At 31.2% G+C, this 23733-nt stretch overlaps 1 protein-coding gene and 1 pseudogene across 9 annotated transcripts in view; one reads left to right on the forward strand and one right to left on the reverse strand.

The window, feature by feature from the left end:
• ACAP2 (ArfGAP with coiled-coil, ankyrin repeat and PH domains 2) overlaps positions 1-23733 on the reverse strand; it is a 123053-nt gene that overhangs the window by 40625 nt on the left and 58695 nt on the right. For all 9 annotated transcript variants that reach the window (XR_004950443.1, XM_016135307.2, XM_016135304.2 and 6 more), the window contains exons 4-8: positions 23359-23412; positions 10681-10739; positions 8925-9108; positions 5677-5721; positions 2601-2696 (exon numbers count right to left, since the gene is read on the reverse strand). Coding sequence is in view for 8 of the 9 variants with exons in the window: in XM_016135307.2 (XP_015990793.1) it covers positions 2601-2696; positions 5677-5721; positions 8925-9108; positions 10681-10739; positions 23359-23412 (438 nt within the window). In the remaining variant the exon portion in view is untranslated. The remainder of the gene's footprint in view (positions 1-2600; positions 2697-5676; positions 5722-8924; positions 9109-10680; positions 10740-23358; positions 23413-23733) is intronic.
• On the forward strand, positions 15973-16091 carry LOC118602439 (annotated as a pseudogene).

The following is a 23733-nucleotide window of genomic DNA, read 5'->3' on the forward strand; positions in this document are numbered from 1 at the left end:
ATCCAACTTTGTTTTTAATAAATGATAATGTAAGATGAGGGTACAATCTAATGTTTGATAAGATGTGAAGAGTGCCCAGAGCTTAGTCTTGCCTTCCTCCCAAGTCTGAGATGTCCTATGTATATGTCTCTATAACAGTCTAATTTTCTACTGTGTGGTAGAGACAGTTAGGTGCCCCCGACATCCATTTGCTCTCCTTCTGTCTTAACAATAAAATCCCCAATTCTAGTAGGTCGCATGATTATGTGGTATTAAATCTATATCTTCCAGCTTTCCTTTCAGCTATTATGACATTGGGATATAAGTAGAAGTGTACAATTTCAAAGAAAAAAAAATGCATCTTTTCTCTCCTCTTTCTTCCTTCCTGTTAGTAGGAATTGTAGTATGATGACTAAAGCTTGATCAGCTGCTTTGAACCATGATGTAGAATCAAAAGCTATAATAAGTCTGGGCCCCTGTGGATCAAGTAACCACCATACCAGGCCCTTGACTTTACATATGAGAAATAAAATTCTATGTTGTTGAAGCTAGTACTATTTTCAGCTTTCTATCACATGCAAACAAATCTAATCTCAATTTATATACTCAGAGAGGGCACTTAGCACAGAGATAAACAGTCTGGTGACTTGTTGGTTTCTTCCAATAAATTAAGTTTGGCAGAGGAAGAGAATAGTATCTCTGTAATTCATGGCATATGCCCTGCACATCATCCCTCCCCAACATCATTGAAACACAAATACATGCACGCACCATATTTATTTGGGGTCAGAAAATGCAATTCTCATGCCTCTTTCCAATTTCCCTAAACTCTATTTTTCGTCCTAATTCCTTTTCCTCAAAAAATAACCTGAACTTTTTTGGGAAAGAAAATTACCTATAAATTGATACTATTAAATCCAGAAAGCTTAACAATCAACGAAAAAGAATGTCCCAGACCAGCTCTAATATAATTTGAACATATTAAAATTTCTATATAACATTCTCATATAGGTATAATTCATATATGTGCGTGTGTTGGTATAAAATGAAAAAGTTCATAAGAGTTTTTATAATCTTCAACTTCTAAAATTTTATGATTCGAAATAGCAAAATACAAATTTTTTTGAAAACAAAGAAGAGCTATAACTCAAACGAAAACCCCATTAAGACAGTAAATTAATTTTCCAAATGCAAGAAAAGAAAAATAACTTACGTACACTGCAAACAAACACCTTGTTTTATTTTCCTTTTCAGTACCTTTATATGCTATCTGTAACATTTTTTTACTTTAATCTCATTTTTGGTTACACATTTAGCCCATACATAAATCTGGTGTAGAACCAAACATCTTCATTAAATAAATGATTATTAAATTTACCAATATGCTAAATTTCTTTATAAATACAGGTTTCAGAGCAAAGGCAACAAAAACTAAAATAAATAAGTAGAACTACATCAAAATAAAAGGCAAAGGAAACCATCAACAAAATGAAAAGGCAACCTACCAAATGGCAGAAAATATTTGCGAATCGTATATCTGATAAGAATTTAATGTTCAAAATATATAAAGAATGCATACAACTCAACAGCAAAAAAAAATTCGGTTTTAAAAACAGGCAGAGGATCTAAACAGACACATCTGCACAAAAAACATAAATGGCCAACAGGTACATGAAAAGGTACATGACATCACGATTCAGAGAAAAGCAAAATAAAACCACAATGAGGTATTATCTCATACCTGTTAAAATGACTATTATCAAAAAGACAAGAGATAACAAGTGGTGGCTAGGATGTGGAGAAAAGGGAAACTCTTCTGCATTGTTGGTAGGATTGCAAATTGGTGCAGCCACAATGGAAAATAGTATGGAGGTTCCTCTAAAAATGTAAAATGGAACTATCATATGTTTAGTAATTGCCCTTCTGGGAATTTATCTGAAGAAATCCAAAACAGTAATTCAAAAAGATACATGCATCCCTATGTTCACTGCAGCATTATTTACAATAGTAAGGATATGGAAGCAACTTAAGTGTCCATAAATAAATGAAGGGATAAAGATAATGTGGTATATATATACAATGGAATATTGCTTGGCCATAAAAACTAATGAAATCTTATCATTTGCAACAACATGGATGAACCTAAAGGGTATTTTTTTAAGTGAAATAAGTCAGACAGAGAAAGATAAATACCGTATGAACTCACTGATATGAAAAAAACAAACAAAACAAAAAAACTGAACTCACAGATACAGAGAACAGTTTAGAGGTTGCTATAAGTGAAGGTGAGGAGTGGGAAAAATGGATGAAATGGGTCAAAAGATATAAACTTTCTGTTATAAAATAAATACGTCCTGGGGATGTAACGTACAGCATGGTAACTATAGTTAATAATACTGTATTGTATATTTGCAAGTTGATATGAGAGTAGATCTTAGACATTCTCAACAGAAGAAAAAGAAATGTTAATTAATTATGGTAGTCATTTTACGATATATTAATATATCTAATTATTATGTTGCGCACCTGAAAGTAATATGTTATATGTCAATTATACTTCAGTTAAAAGAAATAACAGATATCAGTTTGCAACACAATCTAGAAGTATAGTACAACGTTACCTGTGCACCAAGATCCTTCATGTAGGGCCCAAGTTCACTGAACAGATCATATCCTTGATGAAAGAAGGCCAAATGGGCATACATAAAGGATAACATCTAAAAGGAGAAAAAAAGATTAGCATAATAAAATCAATTCTCAGATAAATATTCTGAAATTAAAAAAAAAACTTATCCTATTTAATGTTTAAAAATTATTCCATAAAGCCCAAAATATCGAACCTATTTAAAATTAAACTGAGTCATTTTTCTTAAAAGAGTATTTCAGAAATACATGCAAATATGACAATAAATTTTATTATTTTAAAAATTCCTGAGTGTTTTAAATTATTAACAATGCCCCAAATTTTAGTTCTTTGGACTATGCCCAGACAATCAAAATTTTTATAGTAGTAGTTTAAAGAAGTTTTCAACAGTTTCAGCATTTTCCTAGGTACATTATAAATTACCTATCTACCTTTCAACCAAAATCCTTGGCAAAACCTTAAATTGCAAGTAAGACATTAAAAGACTAGAAGGGGAAATATGAAGCTTTCCAAACAATCCCAAACACTTTACAACCTACTAGGATCACTAAGTACAACCCAAAGTAGGGGAATGGTCATTTTTTTTCTCAAGATATCAAAATAAAATGAGTCAACAGGCTCTGCCAATATGCAGGGTTCTTTATATTCATTCTAAAAATCCAAAAATGTTAATGGGTTGAGATTTTTTTTCCAAGTTTTCCTATATTTTACCTATTCATGAGAGAAAAATCACCCTTATTTTTATTATTTAAGTTGGCACGTGAGGCGGAATTAAATAATTCAATCACAATATGAAAGAATCCTCTAAACATTATTTTTAACTGGAAGAGGCATGTTTAATTTTCTGATATCAAAAATAGGCAACAAGGTCTTGATATGAAAAAATCCTTCCGAAAATTTTTTTTAAAAGAAAAACTAATTAAACAAAACAGAAAGACGAAAGGACAAAGCTCACTAAAAGATTTTTGTAGAATTAGATAACAATGGTTATACACCTTTGTGAATATAATAAAAAGTACTGGGTTACATTAAAAAGGTAGAATATTAATAGCTATAACTATATAAAAATGTAAAATATGCCTTCATATCAAAATACATAAGTATATTAAAAGATAAATGATAAACTAGGAAAACACACGACAAAGCATTGACAGTCTTAATACATAAGAGATGTTACAAATCATTATGAAAAAGATGAACTCTACAACAGAAAAAGAGACAAAGGACATAAATAGGGAACACAATTGTACAAAATAATAAATGGAAAAAATGTTCAGATTCATTTGTATTAAATAAGTGCAAAATTAAACAATCAGATAATATCATCTAACAAATTGTGAGTAGAGATGGGGAGACTAAGACCCGGTTTAAGGAAAATGTGGAAAACATTCATTCAGACACCCTACTAGTGGAAATGTGTAATCTTTGAAATTTAACAAAATTTTTTAAAAAGTTTTAATAAATGCTTATACCCTTTAGACTAAGTAATCTTCTTGTCTAAATCTATCCTACAGAAGTAATCACATTCATTAGAATTATCATAATGCTATACTTTAATGTCAAAAACGTAAAATTGCATTAACAGGTAAAGTTAATTTACACTATATTCAAGGTCACCAACCTATGACCAACAAACTATATCCGGCTCTACCATTTTTTTTTTAACATTTTTCCTCCTCTCCCCTCCTACCTCCCCTCTGGTAACCACCATATGTTTTTCGATGGCCTATAAGCTAACAATAGTTTTTACATTTTGAAAAGCTTGAAAGAAAAATGAAAAGAAAAATGAAAATTCATGGCGCATTCAAAATTACATGAAATTTAAATTTCTATGTGCATAAAAGTTTTATTGGAACACAGCCATACCATTTATTTATGTATTGTCTATGGCTGCTTTTGCATTACAACAGCACAGCTGAGTAGTTGTGACACAGACCATATAGCCCATAAAACTTAACATATTTACTAACGAGTCCTTCAAAAAATAAGCTTGCCCACCCTTAGTAAATTCACGAGGTTGAGTTCTACCTGGCCACAAAAGTCATCATTAAATAAAAATATTTTTGGAGTGTATTTATGAATAAAGAAAGTTGTAAAATAGTATACAGGAATGATTCCTATTTTCCTTGAAAACAAAATAAATGCAGTTTTAAAAAGTATATATGCATATTTCCATACACATGTATACATACATACATACGTAAATAAACACACACACAGAAAGAGAAAAAAAAGACAAAAATATAAACCAAGATATTAATAGAGGTTCTCCCTTGGTAGTAGGATTTACGTATTTTTAATTTTTTCTTCATATGTTTTATTTTCCAATTTTCTACAATTAACATACATTACTACATTACTCTCAATCTGGAAAAGGAGGTAAACAAGAAGTACAATGTACTTATCTGATAAGAAATAAATATAAACACAGAGTTTAGGAAAAAGCTAGGTAGTAACAAGGATCAAGAGCAATTTAAGCATACTCTTTCAGGAAAAAAAAAAAAATAGTTCCAGTGAACAAAGTCAGAGAGGAGAAATTATTTCTAAGGTTCTCAAAATAAGAAAAGAGTGTAATGTCATACCACTACCATTCCTTGCCTTGTTAACTTTAAGAGAAAAACAGAAAAAAAAATCAACGTCAACATGGGTGTAGTGCTCGGGAAAAAGAAAGTGATTCTCAATTTTCATCCCATTGTTTCCCAACTACACACCAAAGAACAAACAAAAACCTGATACATCATCAACAAGCCTAAGGAAAAAATTCTCTAAATATATATAGTAATATATGACTTTAGTCTCAAATATTAAACGTCCAATTAAGGAGCTCATAGTGTATTAACATGAGACACATATAAATAATTATAAAATGAAGGAAACAAAAAATGGTTCACATATATATACAATAAAATAAGATTAATTATAGACCTGAAATAAATACTATACACATACACATATACATATACACACACATATGTACATATCATGCCTCTTTAAATATGTACATTCAGTTTCACATTAAAATATTTAAAACATTATTTTGATAAAAATCTTACTGATTTTAGGATTTCTGATCTCCTTTTTGATTGAAGGACATTTATCTGAGGGAAAATACACTTGGTTAATCATCCATGCATTATTTTAAAAACTAATCCATACTGCCATACTGTAAAAGTTGCTCATTATATGGTTTAACATTTTTCCAGAAAAGTAAATAACAAAAAGTTTTTCAGCCTTCAACCTACTTTTTTGTGAAAACAGTTAAGACAAACACACCAATGAAATTTTCATCTATTTTTGACCTCAAAGAAAAACTAGCTGTGTTTAAATGATAATATTGTAGTAATAAAACTATCACTTAGATAGACATTTGAATTTTAGAATTCCAGCTTTTCCTACCCTCCTTACCAGTTGCTTATCAAGAACCTTCGAAACATACATCCTAATGCCAACTGTCATCACTTTTGCCACTACCACCAACCACAATCATATATCTCTTCTAGACTGCTGCAATAGTCTATGAACTAACCTACTTCCACTCGATTCTCTACAATCCATTCAGCAACCAGAGCAATCATGTCCTAGCTTAAAACCTTCCAACTCCTGCCATAGCCTGCAAGGCCCTTTGTGATACGGCTTCTGCCTATTATTCCAACCTGGTTTTCTACTATTTTCCCCTTTTCTGTGTTCCAACCACAATCCAAGACTACTCCCACCTCAATGCCGTCATACTAGTTGTTCTGGCTTATCATCATTTTTTGCCCAGATGAGCACAGGCTCTTATCAATCAGGTCCCAGCTTAAATACTATCTGCTCACAAAGGTATATAGGAGACCCATATGTACTCTCTAGTACGTCAACCCTATTTATTTTCTTCATATCAATCAAAACTATCTTATATTTCCTTATTTAAGTCTTTCCCCAGCTAAAGTGTAAGTTCTGTTAGATGAGGGTCTTGCCTTATTCCCAACTTTACTTCCCTAGTGGAACATAGTAAGCACCGAATAAATATTTGTTAAATAAATTAATAGATCTTAAATATTTTAATTAAACTAAATTTACTAAAAGATCAGTAAATTATGAAATTTGCCTATTGTGGTATCTCTCTCAACTCTAGAAATTAATAACAAACGTATTTTTGTCTGTTATTACATATCAACTTAATAAAATAAAATGTTTATAAAGGAAAGGAATCATTCACTCTTTGCTACTGTTGTCAAAAGATTATAGAACATCTGCCTTTTAACATGTCCTTCTCACTGAATATTGTGCCTGTTGCTTTACAAGATAATTTTAAAGCACTGATCAGAAAACAAAATAGATCAAGAAAAATCCAAATAACTTGGCTTAACTAGCCATTACTTTCTTCTCCGTGTCTGTTTCAAAGGCTATTCAGCTTTGAGAACTAAAATATTAACTTTCAAATGCTCAAGTAAAATCAGAGGCTGCAGATAACCTATCATTCAGACTTTGAAAATTGTTAAAAGTATGTCACTCCATTATGTTTTGCTTGTTTTTCCCCTGTCTGGCAATGAAAAACAGCATTTACTTATAAAAATAAAATAAAATAAATTCAAATACTTAGAGAAGCTAAAGTATGACAAACTTTATAAATCTGAATATTTATTACTTACTATTCTCTAAAGTAAACACTTTGGCCATATAATAAATTGGCACAACAGTTCTCATCAGAAAAATCAAACAAACTAATAGTTACGGGGGAGGTGAAGGTCTTAACTTAAAACTATTGGATGGACACCTAGGAAATGGATAATTTATAATATAAAAGTTTAAAATGATGAACATTTTACTGAATTCCCTCTCCCCAAATAAAATTTTAAATTAAGTCATTCATTCTTTCAAAAACCATTTATTACCTATCTATTTTCCAAGCACTGGACTACAGAGAAGGGATAAAATCTAGGAGCAGAAGACATATAAATAAATAATTACAATAAATGGGATAAGTGCTCCAAAAGCAATGTGAATGACAATATTATTGCAGGACAGAGGCAGCAGAAGCAAGAATGATTTATCTTGCCTAGAGAAGTTAAGTCTGACCACAGAACAGAGAATGAATTAGTAACCCGGCAGGTAAAAGTAATGCAAGAAAAGACCAATTACATGAGAACATCTTAATACTCTAGATAAGAAACAATAAGAATTGGTGTTAGAGCTGAAGCAAGGTTGTGAAAGAACAGGTTTAAGGGGTGTATAGAACTTCTCAAGGTAGTTTTGGTTGTTAGATACAGTAGATGAGAATGAAAACAATATCTGATATAATTCTCTAATTGTGAATTTCTATACAACAGGAAGTGGTACAAATATGAGGTAGGTAACAGGAGACAAGAAATACAGACTACTCCATTCTAGAAGCCTTTCATTAATGAACAAAGCGTACTTTGTTTTTTAAATTTCAACTTCCCCCTTACTGAACGGGAATTTCATAGAAAAATCTTAAAGTAATTTCCTACTGTTTTACAAAGTTATCTAAGTAGTTTTTAATCACTAACTTATATATGGTTACTTATGGTTTTTTTAAAGAAGTACTCTGATTATCAGGTCAATAATCTCTGGGGACTCCACTGCTATTTTATAAAAGGAACTCCATGATCTGCAGGAACACATAATGTACATGTGAAATAATATATAATATGTGCCTTCATTTTTCATTTCTCTCAAAGTCCTTTAGAGACTTATCACATTCAAATGAGTTTCAATTATACGCTGCACCAGAAGATCACCAGGCAACTTACAAAACACTGATCTATAATTTTAAAAAGCAGCACCTAATGCAAGTATGAGAGCACTATTTCTAGAAATATTATGCAATTGGCAATTTGGTGAGCCTAGGTACCTCTAAGAATTCACTCTAAAGAAATAATCAGAAATGTGGCAAAAGATCTGTATACAAAGATGTTATAACTATTGAAAATTATATTTTCACTATTCCTAGTAAAACTGGCAACACTAAAAATGTCTGATGATCAAATATTAATTAAATTGACACGGCAACTCCACAGAATAAACTATAATGATTAAACATTCTTTTTACAACATTTTAAAATGGAGGAAGTACATGTTAAGTGTAATTATGGGAGGGAGGCAGAACCAAAGTTATACACATCCACATACATGGAGGTGCATACACAGAACAGATGTATAAACAAGTAAAATTTTTTCACTAAAGATCATGGTTTAATTTTAAGTTTAAAAAGAAGTATTATTTATTCTTTTCAGTGCATTCACTCAGAAGTAATGACATGTTCAGTAACCATTTTTTGAAAATGTATAATAAATATACCTGAAGTACGTAGTCTAGGGCTATGTGTCGAAAACATTTTCTTGTTGCTGTCAGGATGTTTGTGGCTTCTTCAACTTCGTGCTGTTTATTTCTTTGTACTTGAGCATTTTTTACTAATGCATTTTCTTTTTCTTCACTGACTTTTTCAAATTGCTTCTTGGCATCTTTGAATTTTCTAAGATCTCTAAAAAATAATAACAGAGATCCTTTTGTAAAACTTTCTTAATCAAAAACTTTAGCAAAATAACACTTAGAATTTAATTCTTATGTTTCTATATTATTTAATTCACTGTGCAATAACACTTAATATCTCTTCTGACAACTAGTTTTTCAATAACATATTATCCCCGATATAGTCAGCTAACATTTCCTTACTTAAATCTATAAATTTGAAGTGAAAATAAATTATCACATTCTATAAAGAATCTGCAAGACATCACCTCCATCCATTACAGAAACATAAAAAGTAACATTAATTTTTTTCCTAAAGACAAATTCAGGAACATGTACCATTATTTAACCAAATGACTTTAAACAATAGTATACATAAGAATCGCCATAGAGAACTTTTTAAAAATATAAATTCCAAGGCTCCTCCTCCCAGAGATTACAATGCACTAGTCTTTGGGATAAGTCCTAGAAGTCTAGGGTTTTGTTTTTTTTTTTAAGACATACCCTTGTTTTTACTGTTACAGGTGGTCTACAGACCACACTTTAAGAAACAACATTCACTTCTTGTTGAAAAGAACTACTGGTCCAAACAACATGAAAGTGTTCTTAAAATACACATTCATAATATGTTTTCTAAAGGAATTGTTGTACCCATAAAGGGTAACAGTATCCATTTAAATAGTATGAAAATTTGAAACCCTTGATTCGTAAATGATCTGAGGTAACTACGGAATACATCTCTTTGTTTTTTTTTTTTACCAGAGAAATAGGCAAAATAATATAATAAAGTATATCTAAAATAATAAAGAATATCTAAAAAAGACTAAACACTTTGTAAGAGTCATTAACTTTCATGTATACATTCTATAAATGCATTCTGAATGTTAGTCTATTATAAAATCATCTATAAAGAATCTGCAAGACATCACCTCCATCCAGGACAATTCTAACCTACTAAAATAGCAGTGCATTATGTTCACGTGATCTACCACTATTTAAAGCTTATAATGTCTATAATTTACCTTTGAATACTGTATCATAATCAACTTAATCTGTAATTTTATATTTTCTCAGAAAGAAAATAAGAGAAAAACTGAACTATTAATGTGAAAAAGGAAAACTTTCCAACTTGAACAGTTCATTTTATTTCACATATAAAATGTGATGAATGCGACACAAAAGGCTTGTATTCATTACTTATTCTCTTATAATCCATTATTTTCTCTTCAAAGAAAATACTACATTGAGACAATGGAAAACTTAGTATCAACTAAAATAACTGATAAGTATTTCAACCACTTTTGGGGTTTGCTTTAACTTTGAAAAGTCATTACATCTAGCTATGTATCCTAAACATATATTTCATAGTATAAATGATTCACTGAAAGCCATGAAGCCTGATTTCCTTATGAAGTAATTCAGGAAGAAATGCAATATACGTTTCACAAAGCAAAACAAATTAAAAAAAAAAAAACTCTAATATTTTCAGTAATTCATGGTCTATGATTTTTTCCCAAAGATATCAATTCCCAGATGTGATAATTAACTAGTTGCTTTGCTTTTCTCTTCACTGCAATTGACTTACTCTTTAACAAAGTTCTGAAGCTGTGCCTTAATTGATCTCTGAGTTTGGTCAAATAGGATCTAAAAGATAAAATATAACATTAAACAATTAGAAAAGTAAACAAAGAAAATAATTTTCATGTAGTTCTATAATTAACACATCCCTCCATCAATACTCCAATTTCTAATAACACCTATATTTCTTATTAAAGACTCCATAAGAAACAAGCATTTTAAAAAGAAACTGATTTTCAAACCAATTTCATCTGTCTAAAAAGTTAAATTACTTCCATTTACAGAGGAAATAAAATCTGCTTTAATATTTAAGTAGACTTCTCAAAGAGTAAAGCAATTTATTTCCTTGATTTTAATTGAGGCTTTGGATGACAACCTAAAAGAGTAATACAAATTCCACTCCATCTACAGAAATTTCTTAATCTCATATATTGAAACCCATCAAATGAAAACAACCCCAAAACTGCCTTATATCTTAAAGGCTAAACATTATTCATTTGGGAAGACCTGGGGATTTAAATGGTTTACATTCTTAGTTCAAGTAAAATTATACAGACCTTTAGATTAAATGATTGTTAAGATTAGAGACAAGAATAAAATTTTATTCCTCACAATATTTTGCTCCACTTAAATGATGTTACTTACATATTTAACTCTTATAGCTCTATGTGTAGTAAATTTCATAGGGCCTGTCACAGGAATTCTAAATACTTTTATAATTCATAATATACCTCCTTCATAATTTGAAACAAACAGAAGTCAGATGAACAAGCAAAAAACCAATATTCAAAACAAAAAGAAAATCCTCTATCCTACTAATTAAAAACATACCATTTTCATTCCAAAATCTTGCTACTGGCAAAAGTCTTTATATTCTCACCTAAATACCAAAATGTGCATGTGCTCGCGTGCGTACACACACACACACACACACACACACACACACACACACACAGAGATGTGCATATGTGCAGGCAAAAATCCAGGCAAAATCTGGATTGAGTACATATAATCCATCAATTTACTTCCAAAGAGAAAACCAATTTTTCGGTATTATGTTAAATCCAAAGTATTAGACCCAAAGGAAGAAGGAAATAATAAAGATCAAAGTGAAAGTCAACTAAATAGAAAACAAAATTGATAGCCAAAAATCAATAAAGCCAATAGCTAGTTATTTGAGAAGATCTATAAAATTAACAAACCTCCAGCTAAAGTGATCAGGGGGTCAAAAAAAAGCCACAAATTTCAAGTGTCAAGAAGAGAGGTGACTTCACCACAGATTCCGCAGATACTAAAAAGGATAACCAGGGGAGTTGGGGAGCAATTTTATGTCTATAAATTCAACAGATGAGATGGATAAATTTTTTGAAAGACAAAAATTACCAAAGCTCAACAACCTAATCAGAATCAAAGAAACAGAATCTATAGTATAAACCCTCCCATACTGCATAAAGTTTAAACTATATTTATATAAAACCTAGAAACCACTCCTAGGTATTTGCCCAGGAGAAATGAAAACTTATGTTCACAACAAAACCTATACATCAATGTTTATAGCAGTTTCATTCCTAATTGCCAAACTGGAAACAACCCAAATGTCTTTGGAAAATCAAACTATGGTATATCCATGCAATGGAATACTACTCAGCAATAAAGAGCAACGACTATTAAAACATGCAAAAACATAGATGAATCTCTATGCATTTTGCTAAGTAAAATAAGTCATATTCAAAAGGCTACAAGCTTTATAATTCTATTGTTATGATGTTTAGGAAAAAGCAAAACTATAGGGGTGAACAATAAATCAGAAATTTCCAGTGCTAGGCGGGTGGAGGAAGTGCTGACTAACAACAGGGTAACATGAAGGAATTTTTACAGTTAATGGAACTGCATCATGGTTGTGGGTGAACATTCAACTATAGATTTGTCAAAACTCATAAAGCTGTATACCACAATGAATTAATTTTGTTACAAATTTTAACATAACTTTAAAATATAAAGAACAACAATATACATATGAACCACCAGATTTTTAAAAGAATTAAGAAACAAACAGCATGACTAATGAGCTTGATTAAAATGATAGACACAGGGACATAAAACCAACAGAAGAAAATATCCATTCTTCTCAGGAACACTAACAACATTTATGAAAATTAATCATGTAATAGGGGCGTATGGCATCATATAAAACATGTTCTCTTACCTCAATGAAATTAAATTATACTACATTACACGTAACAATATAGACCAATCTCAAAAACTGTACCAAGTGAAAAAGGTCTCTCTCTCTCTCTCTCTCTCTCTCTCTCTCTCTCTCTCTCTCTCTCTCACACACACACACACACACAAACACACACGCACAAATACTACATGATTCCATTTATATGAAGTTACAGAACAAGCAAAACTAGTTATAGAAGAAAATCAAAATAGTACTTGCCTTGGGGGTGTGGGTTGAGGCTGAGAAAAGGTATGAGAAAACTTTCTGAGTAATGGTAATGATTTTTATCTTAAAAAGAGATTTGGGTTTCACAAGAATATGTGTTTATTAAAATTCATTAAATGATTCACTTAAGACATGCATTTAACTGTGTTCAAATTTTACCTCAAAAAATTAAGAAAAACTTTGAAAAATATCAAACTCACAAATTATGCATGGGAATGTATTTAGGAGTGAATACACTGTTGTCTATAAATTATTCCGAAATACATCACTAATAGGTAGAATGATGCATGGACAGAAGGGAGGATAAATGATTAGATATGTGATAAAGTAAACATATCTAGCGCATGAATATATTAATGTTTCTTGTAAAATTATTTGAATTCCTAATAATAAAGAATAAGTCACCTTCCAAAAGTAAGTACATAAATTAAAGGGAAAAAAAAAACCCTAAAAGAAAACTCTACAAAGATTTTCTCACTACTGAATTCTACCAAACATTTAAGGAAGAAAAAAATACTAATTCTACTCAAACTCTCCCCACCCTCCAAATCTACTCTATCAGAAAATTATTCAATGAGAAAATTCTTATGAGGGACAATACCAGACAAAGACATGGTAAGAAAATAATGCTATGAAAAGTTCTTAAGAATACATAATAATGATATATAACAATTTTAAAAACTTACAAAACATCATACCAACTGGGATTTATCCAAGGAATGTAAGATTGATTTAATATTAAAAAATCAATAATGAGGTGACACCATAGTGTAGTGGTTAGCACGTCTGCTTAAGGTCTGGATTCGTGCCCCAGGTGGAGCCATGGACCATACCCTGGGTGCGCCAGGCCCCGGGTACACACCGCATGCATGTGGGAGGGGACCCACCACCTTCAGAGATCCAGTTCTTAAGGGGAAACGGCAACATCCATGGGTCAGGGGTGGATTGCGGCAGGGGAGGAGGGGAATTAGAGGAAAAAATTTTAAAAATAAAAAATAAAAAAAATTAATCAATTAATATAGTTCACCATCTTAACAGACTAAAACAGAAAAACATATGACCATCTATCTAGATGGATGCAAAAAAAAGCATCTGACGAAATCCAACACCCATTCCTAATAAAAGCTCTCAGGAATCCAGGAGTAGAAGGGTACTTCCTCAGTTCAATAAAGGACACATATGAAAAACCTGCAGCTAACATCATATTTAGTCATAAAAGGCTACTGTCCCCCTACAATAAGGAACAAGACAGGGGTGTTTGCTCACTTCTACATAACATTGTACATTGAATCCTAGAAATTCAATCAAATAAGAAAAATGAAATAAAAAGCATTCATATTAGAAAAGAAAAATATAAAACTGTCTTTATCCACAGACTATATGATTGAGTATACAGTATGGAATCTATAGAAAAATCTACTAGAACTAATAAGTGAATTTAGCAAGGTTGCAGAAACAGAGTCAATATACAAAAATCAGTGGTATTTCTACATACCAGCAATCACCGATTAGAAATTATCAACTTTTAAAACAATACCACTTACAGTAACATCAAAAAATAAGAAATGCTTAGGGGTGAATTTGACAAAGGATATGCAAGACTCATACAGTGAAAACTTAAATAAAGGGAGAGATATACTGTGTACATGGATTAGAAGACTAAATATTAGTAAGATGTTAATTTTCACCAAATTGATCAAAAGATTTGATATGATCCCATTCCAAATCCCAGTAAGGCTTTTTATAGAAGTTTAAAACCTGATTTTGAAATTTATATAGAAGTGTAAAGGACCTAGAATAGCCATAACAATCCTGAAAAAAGAAAAAAGAAAAAACTTGGAATACCTACACTACCTGATTTCAAGACTTCTTATGAAAGCTACAGTCATCAAGGCAGTTGTGGTACTGAAATAAAGATAGGCTAAAAGACCAATGAAACAGAATAGAATCTAGAAATGACCTACACATATGATCAATTTTTTTAACAAATGGTGAAAATATATATGGAAAAGATCATTTTTGAGCAAATGGTGCTGGAACAATTAGAGTAATATGCCAAAAAAAAAAAAAAAAAAAAGAACCTTGACCCTTACCATGCAACATATGCAAAAATTAACTTGAAATGGATCACAGATCTAAACTAAACATAGAATAAAATCTTAGTGAACTTGGGTTGGGAAAATATTTTTTGCATAAAACATATGCAAAAAAAAAAGATAACAGAAAAAATCAATAAATTTACTTCATCAAAATTAGAAACTATTGCTCTTCAAAAGATAGTATTACAAAAATGAAAAAGGCAAGCCAAAGCCTGAGAGAAAATATCTGCAAAACATTTATCTGACAAAAGACATACCTGGAATACATAAAGAACTCTTACAAACTAAATAATGAGCCACAAACCCCAATTTTTTTTTAATGTACAAAAGATATGATATTTCATCAGAGAAGATACATCGATAACACATGAAAAGATGCTAAGCATCATTAGCACTACAAAAGGCAAATTTAAACCATAATACATTTTAAAAGATATGTGGGTAGCAAATAAACTCATGAAACAATTAGTTTCATTAATCTTGGTATCACTGGTTATTAAGAAAATGAACATTTAAACCATAATAGACAACTTTTTCATTAAATAGTGATGGAAAGTTATTGCATTTAGAAGACTAACAAAACAGCCCCAAATTATTTTTCAACCTAAAGGTCTTTATATATCAGAGTTATTAAATAAAGCAATGGGAAAAGCAAATTATATAGGACTTCAACACACACAAAAAAATCATTTCATACAGAAAAAGATTTGTATTCTGAACTTCTGCAAGAAGAAAATAAGAAATAAAGTTCCACTACAGTCATGCCACCCTGAACACGCCTGATCTTATCTGATCTCGGAAGCTAAGGAGGGTCAGGCCTGGTTAGTACTTGGATGGGAGACCACCTAGGAAGACCAGGTGCTGTAGACTTTAAAAAGAGGAGAAGGGAGGGAAGTGGAGGGAAGGGGAGGGAAGGGAAAGGGAGGGGAGAGGAAGGAAGGAAAGTTCTTTTATGAGATTAGTTACAATATCATATTAAGAAGCTAGTTACAAGGTTACATAATTAAGACTTAGAGCCAGAATGTCTCATACCATTACAAAATTGCACAATATATCAGCCTGCAAGGAAAATGTAGGAACTTTGTCATTTTCAAAGAAGCAAAGGAAATAAAAAAGTTTGCAGATTCGAATAAAAGAATTAATAGATGCATCTGATGACATGCCAGATAGATAGTAATAATTACTAACTTTGAAGACAACTGTATCAAATTTTTCATTGCTAAGGGATGATTCTACTTGTTAATAACTGTGCTCAAGTTAACAGCAATAGTTAAAATTTCTACACAGAAAATTATCTTAGAAGAGGACTGATTATTCTGCAAAGTACCAAAGCAAACTCCCAGGGATGAAATACTCAAAATGCTATATATATATATATAAAAAAAACTTTAAAACAAAAAGACATTATAAAAATATGTAATTTTGCATACTGATAGTACAGCCACAATGACAGCAAACTGGAAGTTTACATTAAGAATTCATTTGGAAACTCTGAAAATCTAGTAATATATTATTTCAAAAGGATCTCTCATATATAGTTTGTATACAGATATGAATTTCAAATTAAATATTATCAAAATGATCCATAAATCTAAACAAAATATCCAAAACATTTAGCTTCATCTGTTTTTAGTTTTTTGTAAAGAAATGATATAAGAATATTGTTCTGCTGTTTTATACAAAAGTGTACTGGCTGTCCAAAGGAAGAATTTTGCCTAAGTATGAGTAAAAAGTAGAATTCCAAAAGTTTAGGAGGAACAAAACATGAAAATTTGCTTAATGCCAGTTATTGATTTTAAAAGATGGCTTACTTAACTGATGTTCTGCAATCTGATGAACTTACTTCAAACAATCCTTGCTATTTCTGACAACCTATACTAACAAACTATGGATTCAAAGTGTTGGAAATGAGAGCTTGAGACCGAGTCACTAGGGAGTTAGTGCTATAATCTGAATTTACAAATAGAATGATTAAAAGTGGGTAGAAGTGGGGTGGGGTGGGGTACAGAGTAGGTAGGGTGAATTCTGTACATACCTATGGAAAAGTTTATTATTTTATTTAAAATACATTCAATTTACCCCAGAAAATTTAAGCATTATATGTGTTAATGAAAGGAGAGGAAGAGTAGTTCCATTTAATGAATGATTTGCTCCTTTAAAGTATAATTTAAAGAGATGAAATTATTTAAATTCTAATTACATAAAAAAAAAAAAAAGGCAGTCCTGTCCATCAGGAGAAATGAGCAATAAATACTCATCTGCCTTTCACTAATATGCCTACTTATACGACAAAATTCTCATCACTGACAATAACCACGAATTTGAAAAGATCATCAATTTTAAAATCTTGATCAGGAATTGCTTGAAACCATATCCTGCATAACACCTATTTTTTTAAGGTCATATTCACAGAAGTGAGTCAAATTTCTCATTAAATTTTCTTAAAAATAATTTGAAAGTGTTACACACATTCAATGTGTAGGACCTTCCATAACATTATGTGTTTCATTTTAACATAATTTTACTGAAAACATTATTTATTATTAAATATTAATTATTTTAACATAATTCCATAAAGAAATTTAAATATTTTTCACCAACACTCAGGACATGACACCTTCATGTCCCTCCCCCTCCAGTTTTTTCCAGTGTCCCATACAAATACAATCAACCATAAATGTCTACCTGTGCCATGAGATAAGAACAGTTGGGAATCACAGAACTACTTACCGTTTTCTCACTACCTAAAACCTTTTGTTGAATGACTGAGCAGATACAATATAGAAAATCAAACTCACAAAAATCAAAACAAAAAAAGTCACATATTTTCATAAAATTGATGCAGCAATTCAACTTTAAAGTTTCATTCAGTAAAGATAATAATCAAATAAATACTTCAAGTTCCTTATACCAACAGCAAATTAGAATCCAAGGGGCATCAGGAAAACAGGTCAGTATTAAATCAACTCTAGTACTCAGTAGAATGTATTATACATGACCAGCTTTGAAAAAGGCATGTGTTGGAATCTTATTAAGATGTAAGAGTTAGAGTCCCATAGGAAATTCTCATTCTGAAAAGAATAAGAAACAGTATTACACATTTTTACACAGGATATAAATCATGAAAGAATCCAAATATTTTTTAAATGACTGGATAATCTAATCTCAAACTACGTTTAATCTTACTTGGCTAATTACCCAAATGGTTCTATTATTTCAATATTTACTTAAGCCCACAAAGTCATTCATAAATGACATCTCTAGAACAGCCAGCCTTTTATCCTGACACAAACTGATATACCAAAACCTAAGTGTTATGAGTTCTGCTGCAGAATGTAAAGCAGATTCCAGTATTTATTACCTTTTAGAAAGCAGTTTATCTTATCATATAAAGCCTCCTCTATCTTCTACTGTCATGTAATTAAAACTTCATTGTAAAAATTGCTACTAAAATAAAGCATTTTCTGTAACTAGGTTTTCCCCACATTTTAACAAGTGACTCTGAGATTATGTTTAAGTCTTATAAGTAATGCTTTATAATCTTAGAATTTTTATAATCAAAAGTCATCTCTTGATTATAAAAGTAAAGATCTTTTATTTTAGAGAGGAGGAATGTAAAGCTTAGAAAAATTAAATGACTTCCCCCAGGAAGAGAACTGTGCAAGTACTGGAAATATAACAGTAAACAAGATATGTGTCATCCCTATCTATATTCTAGTTAATGTGAAGTATACAGTGTTATGATGAGGGAAAAACCCTTACCACAAATATAAGAATTCTGATTCAACTACACACAAGTTAGCCCTACTGAGAAAAAATAAAAGTATTTGTTAACAGGAAACAAAAAGGCCACGTAAGGCAAACAGCCTAACAACCATAAAAAGAAAGAAAATTAAAGAAAATGAACCAAGGTCTAACAATATCATATGAATATCTATTAGGAGAATTTCTGAGATGCTGTAAAAAGAAATGTGGTAATAAAAATAGAAAAGCACAGAACATCTGGGTATACTATTAGATAAAGAATTCCCTATGTGTAATTATATAAGTGTGTGTGTGTGTGTGTGTGTGTGTGTGTGTGTGTATATATATATATATATAAAAGCACACACAAGCTTACCAACCTATAGCCTTTAAACCTCTCGACAGAGACAAATAGTGATCTCCTCTTGGTTTGCAAATTTTCTTTTTAAAACAAAATAAATTTTACAGTCAAAACTGAGATCCTAAAATTTCTCAAGTACAAGCAGAAGTAAAAGAAAAATTAAAAGAATATTACTTTTAACTGTCTATTCAATGTATTTTCCTAATGATTTAACATATTTTTATTAATTTAATGACTATAAAAAATATGAGTTTTCATAAATTCATAATCTCAGTTTCCCTAAACCTGCCATGAGTAACTCGTTTCTACCAAGAACGCTTCTAGGTGATAGTAGCAGAGATCAATATAACAGTGCCTGTAGTAATGGAACTTAGAAAAACAGATAAAAAAAAATAAACATATCTGTTTAAGAACCAGACTATATACAAATACATGTGGGGTGTGTGTGTGTGTGTGTGTGTGTGTGTGTGTGTGTGTAAAGGCAAGGTGAAAGAGCGGAAAGTGATTATAAGGTAGTCAAGGATGGCAACTCTGATTGGTAATGACTTAAAAAAAGTGAAGGAGACCTATAGAAAGGGAAGAAATATTGTAAGGAAACTAGCCACAGACAGATGCGGAGGGAAAACATTCCACACAAAGCAGGTAGCAAGTGCCATGGCTCTAATATGAGGATTACTTCGCCATGTTCAAAGAAAAAAGAGCCCAAGTGGCTGCAGCCAGGCAGAGAGTAGAAATGTGATTAGGCAGTTATCAGCAGCAGCCTGATCATGTAGAGCTTGGCTGGCCATGGTTAGGATTTTATGAGTGTGATGGGGAGCTAGAGAGCAGGGGAGTGCTGTGAATTAATTTATATTTTTCAAAGTTCATTTTGGCTGCCATATACAGAACTCACTGTAGAAGGGCAAGACAGAAGCAGAAACACAAGTCATAATCCTAAATAAGAGGTGGTGCAGTAGTTTAGACTTGAAGGTGGCAGAGAAACTGATAGTTGGATTTGGGGTATATTTTGCTAATGTACTGGAGTTGGAGTACATGAAGAAAGTTTTAAGGATAATAATTGTTAAGTTTCACAATAATTTGCCTACCAAAAATATTTTTGAAACTATAGCCATTATGGTTCGCGTGCTGGTTGTTGGCTGTCACCACTACGTCACCCTTCCACAGACTCCTCCTCGATATTACCAGGAGCTAGAAATATGCAAAGTATATTTCCCAGAACCCCACACAAGCTAAGAGGTTAGGTTTTTCCAATGGGAGCCAATGTTAGATAAAGAAGCAAGAGATAAGGAGAAGCCACTTTTTTTTTTTCTGCTTCAGTTCTGACACAGCCATCGGTGAGCGACTGTGAGCTACTCCAACTTTCAGCGGCATCGGTGATCATCAGGGACAGTGTCAATGGCACTGCAGGCTCCTTGGCTCTTAGAGCAACAAGAAGACAAGCTCCCAGCCTCCTGGCTTGGTAACAATGGCAGTATTTTCAACAGTTCAGTACTTGGGGGCTCTGGTAACACAACTTTCACTTTTGTTCCACCAACCCTATGGGCAATAGCTACTTCCCATTTTTACTAATCCCTACGTGGCATTACCTTGGCTTTTTATATTCTCCAACTCTTCCAACATTTTTGTGACCAAATCACTATATTAAGAACTTTCTATTAGAAATACCTTAAGTGGTCTCTATTTTCCTAAATAGATGCCAACAGATATAGTAAAGGAAGAAATGTTCTCTCCAGAGTCTACTTTCACACATTTTGTTCCTTACAAACTCTCACATATAGGCATAGCAAATTCCATTATTCCAATTTTTTAGAACACTAAACTGAAAAATGAAAGTGATTAAGTAAATTGACCAAATTATATAGCTAATAATTGGAACCTAAACTCAATCTAAGTTGTCTCTAATTTATGTTATAATAATCTAAGTTATGTTCTTTTTATAACATTAAAGGCAAGAAATATTGATTGCTTTCAATTTTAGAAAATAAAAATCTACATTGTTGGATTCAGTTCAGGAAACTATGTGCACATTAACACTGTCACTAAAAAGATCAATCTCCACCCTTCTTAAGCAAATTATACTTACAGACCTTGCTTCAAACAAACCGAATTATTAAAGATTTGAGAAAGAGATTTATAAAAAACTTCGAAGGAAGATTTCTTGACAAGAAAGCTTCCAACATACATTTAAACAATTTATTTACCAAAACGATTATCTTAACTATAACTTTTCACATATAAAACTTGAACAAAGAGCGAGGTATTCTTATATAAAGCAATAACATAGGACTTACTGATTTAAAAAATATCAGAAACAGGACTGTTCCAAAAGATAATAAATTATGGAGAAAATATTTAACTATCATGTTAATTTAAAATCAATAACTTTTACCGAAAAAAAAAATTCTCGGTATATTACATTTTTTAAGAAGTTTGAATGCAAAAGATGGCTTGATTTCAAGAGAAATCAAATATACCATACACTAGCATCTAAGCTCATTCAAAGGCAAAATGAGAATTATTAAGAAGTCATTAAAAACCAAATTGGTATAACATATTAGAGCTAAAACCATAAAACTCTTAGAAGAAAACAAAGGGATAAATCTTCATAATCTGGTATTTAGCAATGGATTCTTGGACATGATCCCAAAAGCAGGAGCAACAGAAGAAATTTATATAAACTGGACTTCAACAAAATTAAAACTTTTGTGCATCAAAGGACATTATCAAGAAAGTGAAAAGAACCTACAGAATGGGAGAAAATATTTATATATTATAATATATAAATATTACATATCTGATAAGGGTTCAATACCCAAAATATATAAAGAATTCAATTTTTAAAAAATTGAATGGGCAAAGGACTTGAATAGACAACAAAGTAACAATGGTGGAAGAAAATACACAACTGGCCAGGAAGCACATGAAAAGATGCTCAACTGCTTTACTCATTAGGGAAATGCAAAACAAAACCACAAGGAGATACCACTTCACACCTACTAGAATGGCTATAATAAAGAAAATAGAGAATAACAAGTATTGGCAAGGATGTGTAAAATTGGAACACTCATACATTGCTGATGGGAATGTAAAATACTTTTGCCTCTGTGGAAAATAGTTTGATGGTTCCTCAAAAAGGTAAACATAGAATTACCATACAACCCAGCCATTCTAAACGTAGCATATACTCAAAGAAATAAAAGCAGGAACTGAAGCAGATACTTGTAATACCAATTTGATACAGCGAAAATTTGAACTACAATTAAAATAAGTATTATCAGATAAAATCGTTCTTAATATGTTCACCAAAATATATGTATATAAAAATTAGAAGAAAATCAAATTAACTAAGAACAAAAATTAGCAGATTTCATAAAGAATACATATTGATATTCTTCTTATAGACAGCTGCCAATAAATTTTGAAGCAGTGAATAAACAATTATATGACAGGCATATATGGTAAGCTTTTTAAAATATTTTAAGAAGAATATAGCTTATAAGGTACCATATTACCAGTAAACTTCTATAAAATTTATAAAGGAATTTTCTGACATCACGAAAGTAATATATAGTCCTCATTCTTGAAGGAAAATGCCCTCAAGTCTCAAACACTCATATAAATATGTCAAAGAGTACAGCAGTCTTTAATATTGGCAATTGATTAGACAAAGGGAATATATTTGTAAGTATTAAAAGAAATAGCTAAATTTAGAATAATGACTCCTACAATTTGTTCTTGAAATAATTATTTTAAAACTAACAAAGGTACAACTTAAAGAAAAAAAATAACTTTTATGGACGTGTACTTCATTAATATAAGTTCACTATTTTAGAATGAGAAATAAAATGTATACTTTCACTGTCACTCTCACACACACACATACACACACAATTTTAGATCCATCCAACTAAAAAGCTATTGACAAATCAAAGTCATTGAATTCCAACGAGTAATTTTATAAAATGCTGCCAGTAAAGAAAAGTACTAAAATAACTAACATGGTCATAGTAACACCTACTTACTGACACTTACTGTATGAAAATTGATCATTTCTTGAAGGCTGTCAGAAAACTTGGTCAAACTTGTCTGAGAAAGAAATCAAAAGAAAACGAAGTCATTGAATAGCTACTAAAATAGGCCACAGAAATGTTACTTCAGAATTTCTAACAGGAAGATCAACTAACATTTTAAACAGTAACATTTATTTCTAAGGACAATCTCACTCCCTCACTGACATGCTCTGCAGAGGTCAAGTCTACATGTAATAACATAAAACCCTAGAATAGTCAAAGAATCGGTACTGCCCTAACAATAGCATTATGCTAACAAACAGGAATGACATATATAAGCCTAAAAGTAAAATTAAGTGTAACGAGACTGTGCCCATTAAGGCATCTGTGGATCAAA

This window comes from Rousettus aegyptiacus, unplaced genomic scaffold (assembly GCF_014176215.1).
Source record: "Rousettus aegyptiacus isolate mRouAeg1 unplaced genomic scaffold, mRouAeg1.p scaffold_m13_p_4, whole genome shotgun sequence".
In the NCBI taxonomy this organism is placed as follows: Eukaryota; Metazoa; Chordata; class Mammalia; order Chiroptera; family Pteropodidae; genus Rousettus; species Rousettus aegyptiacus.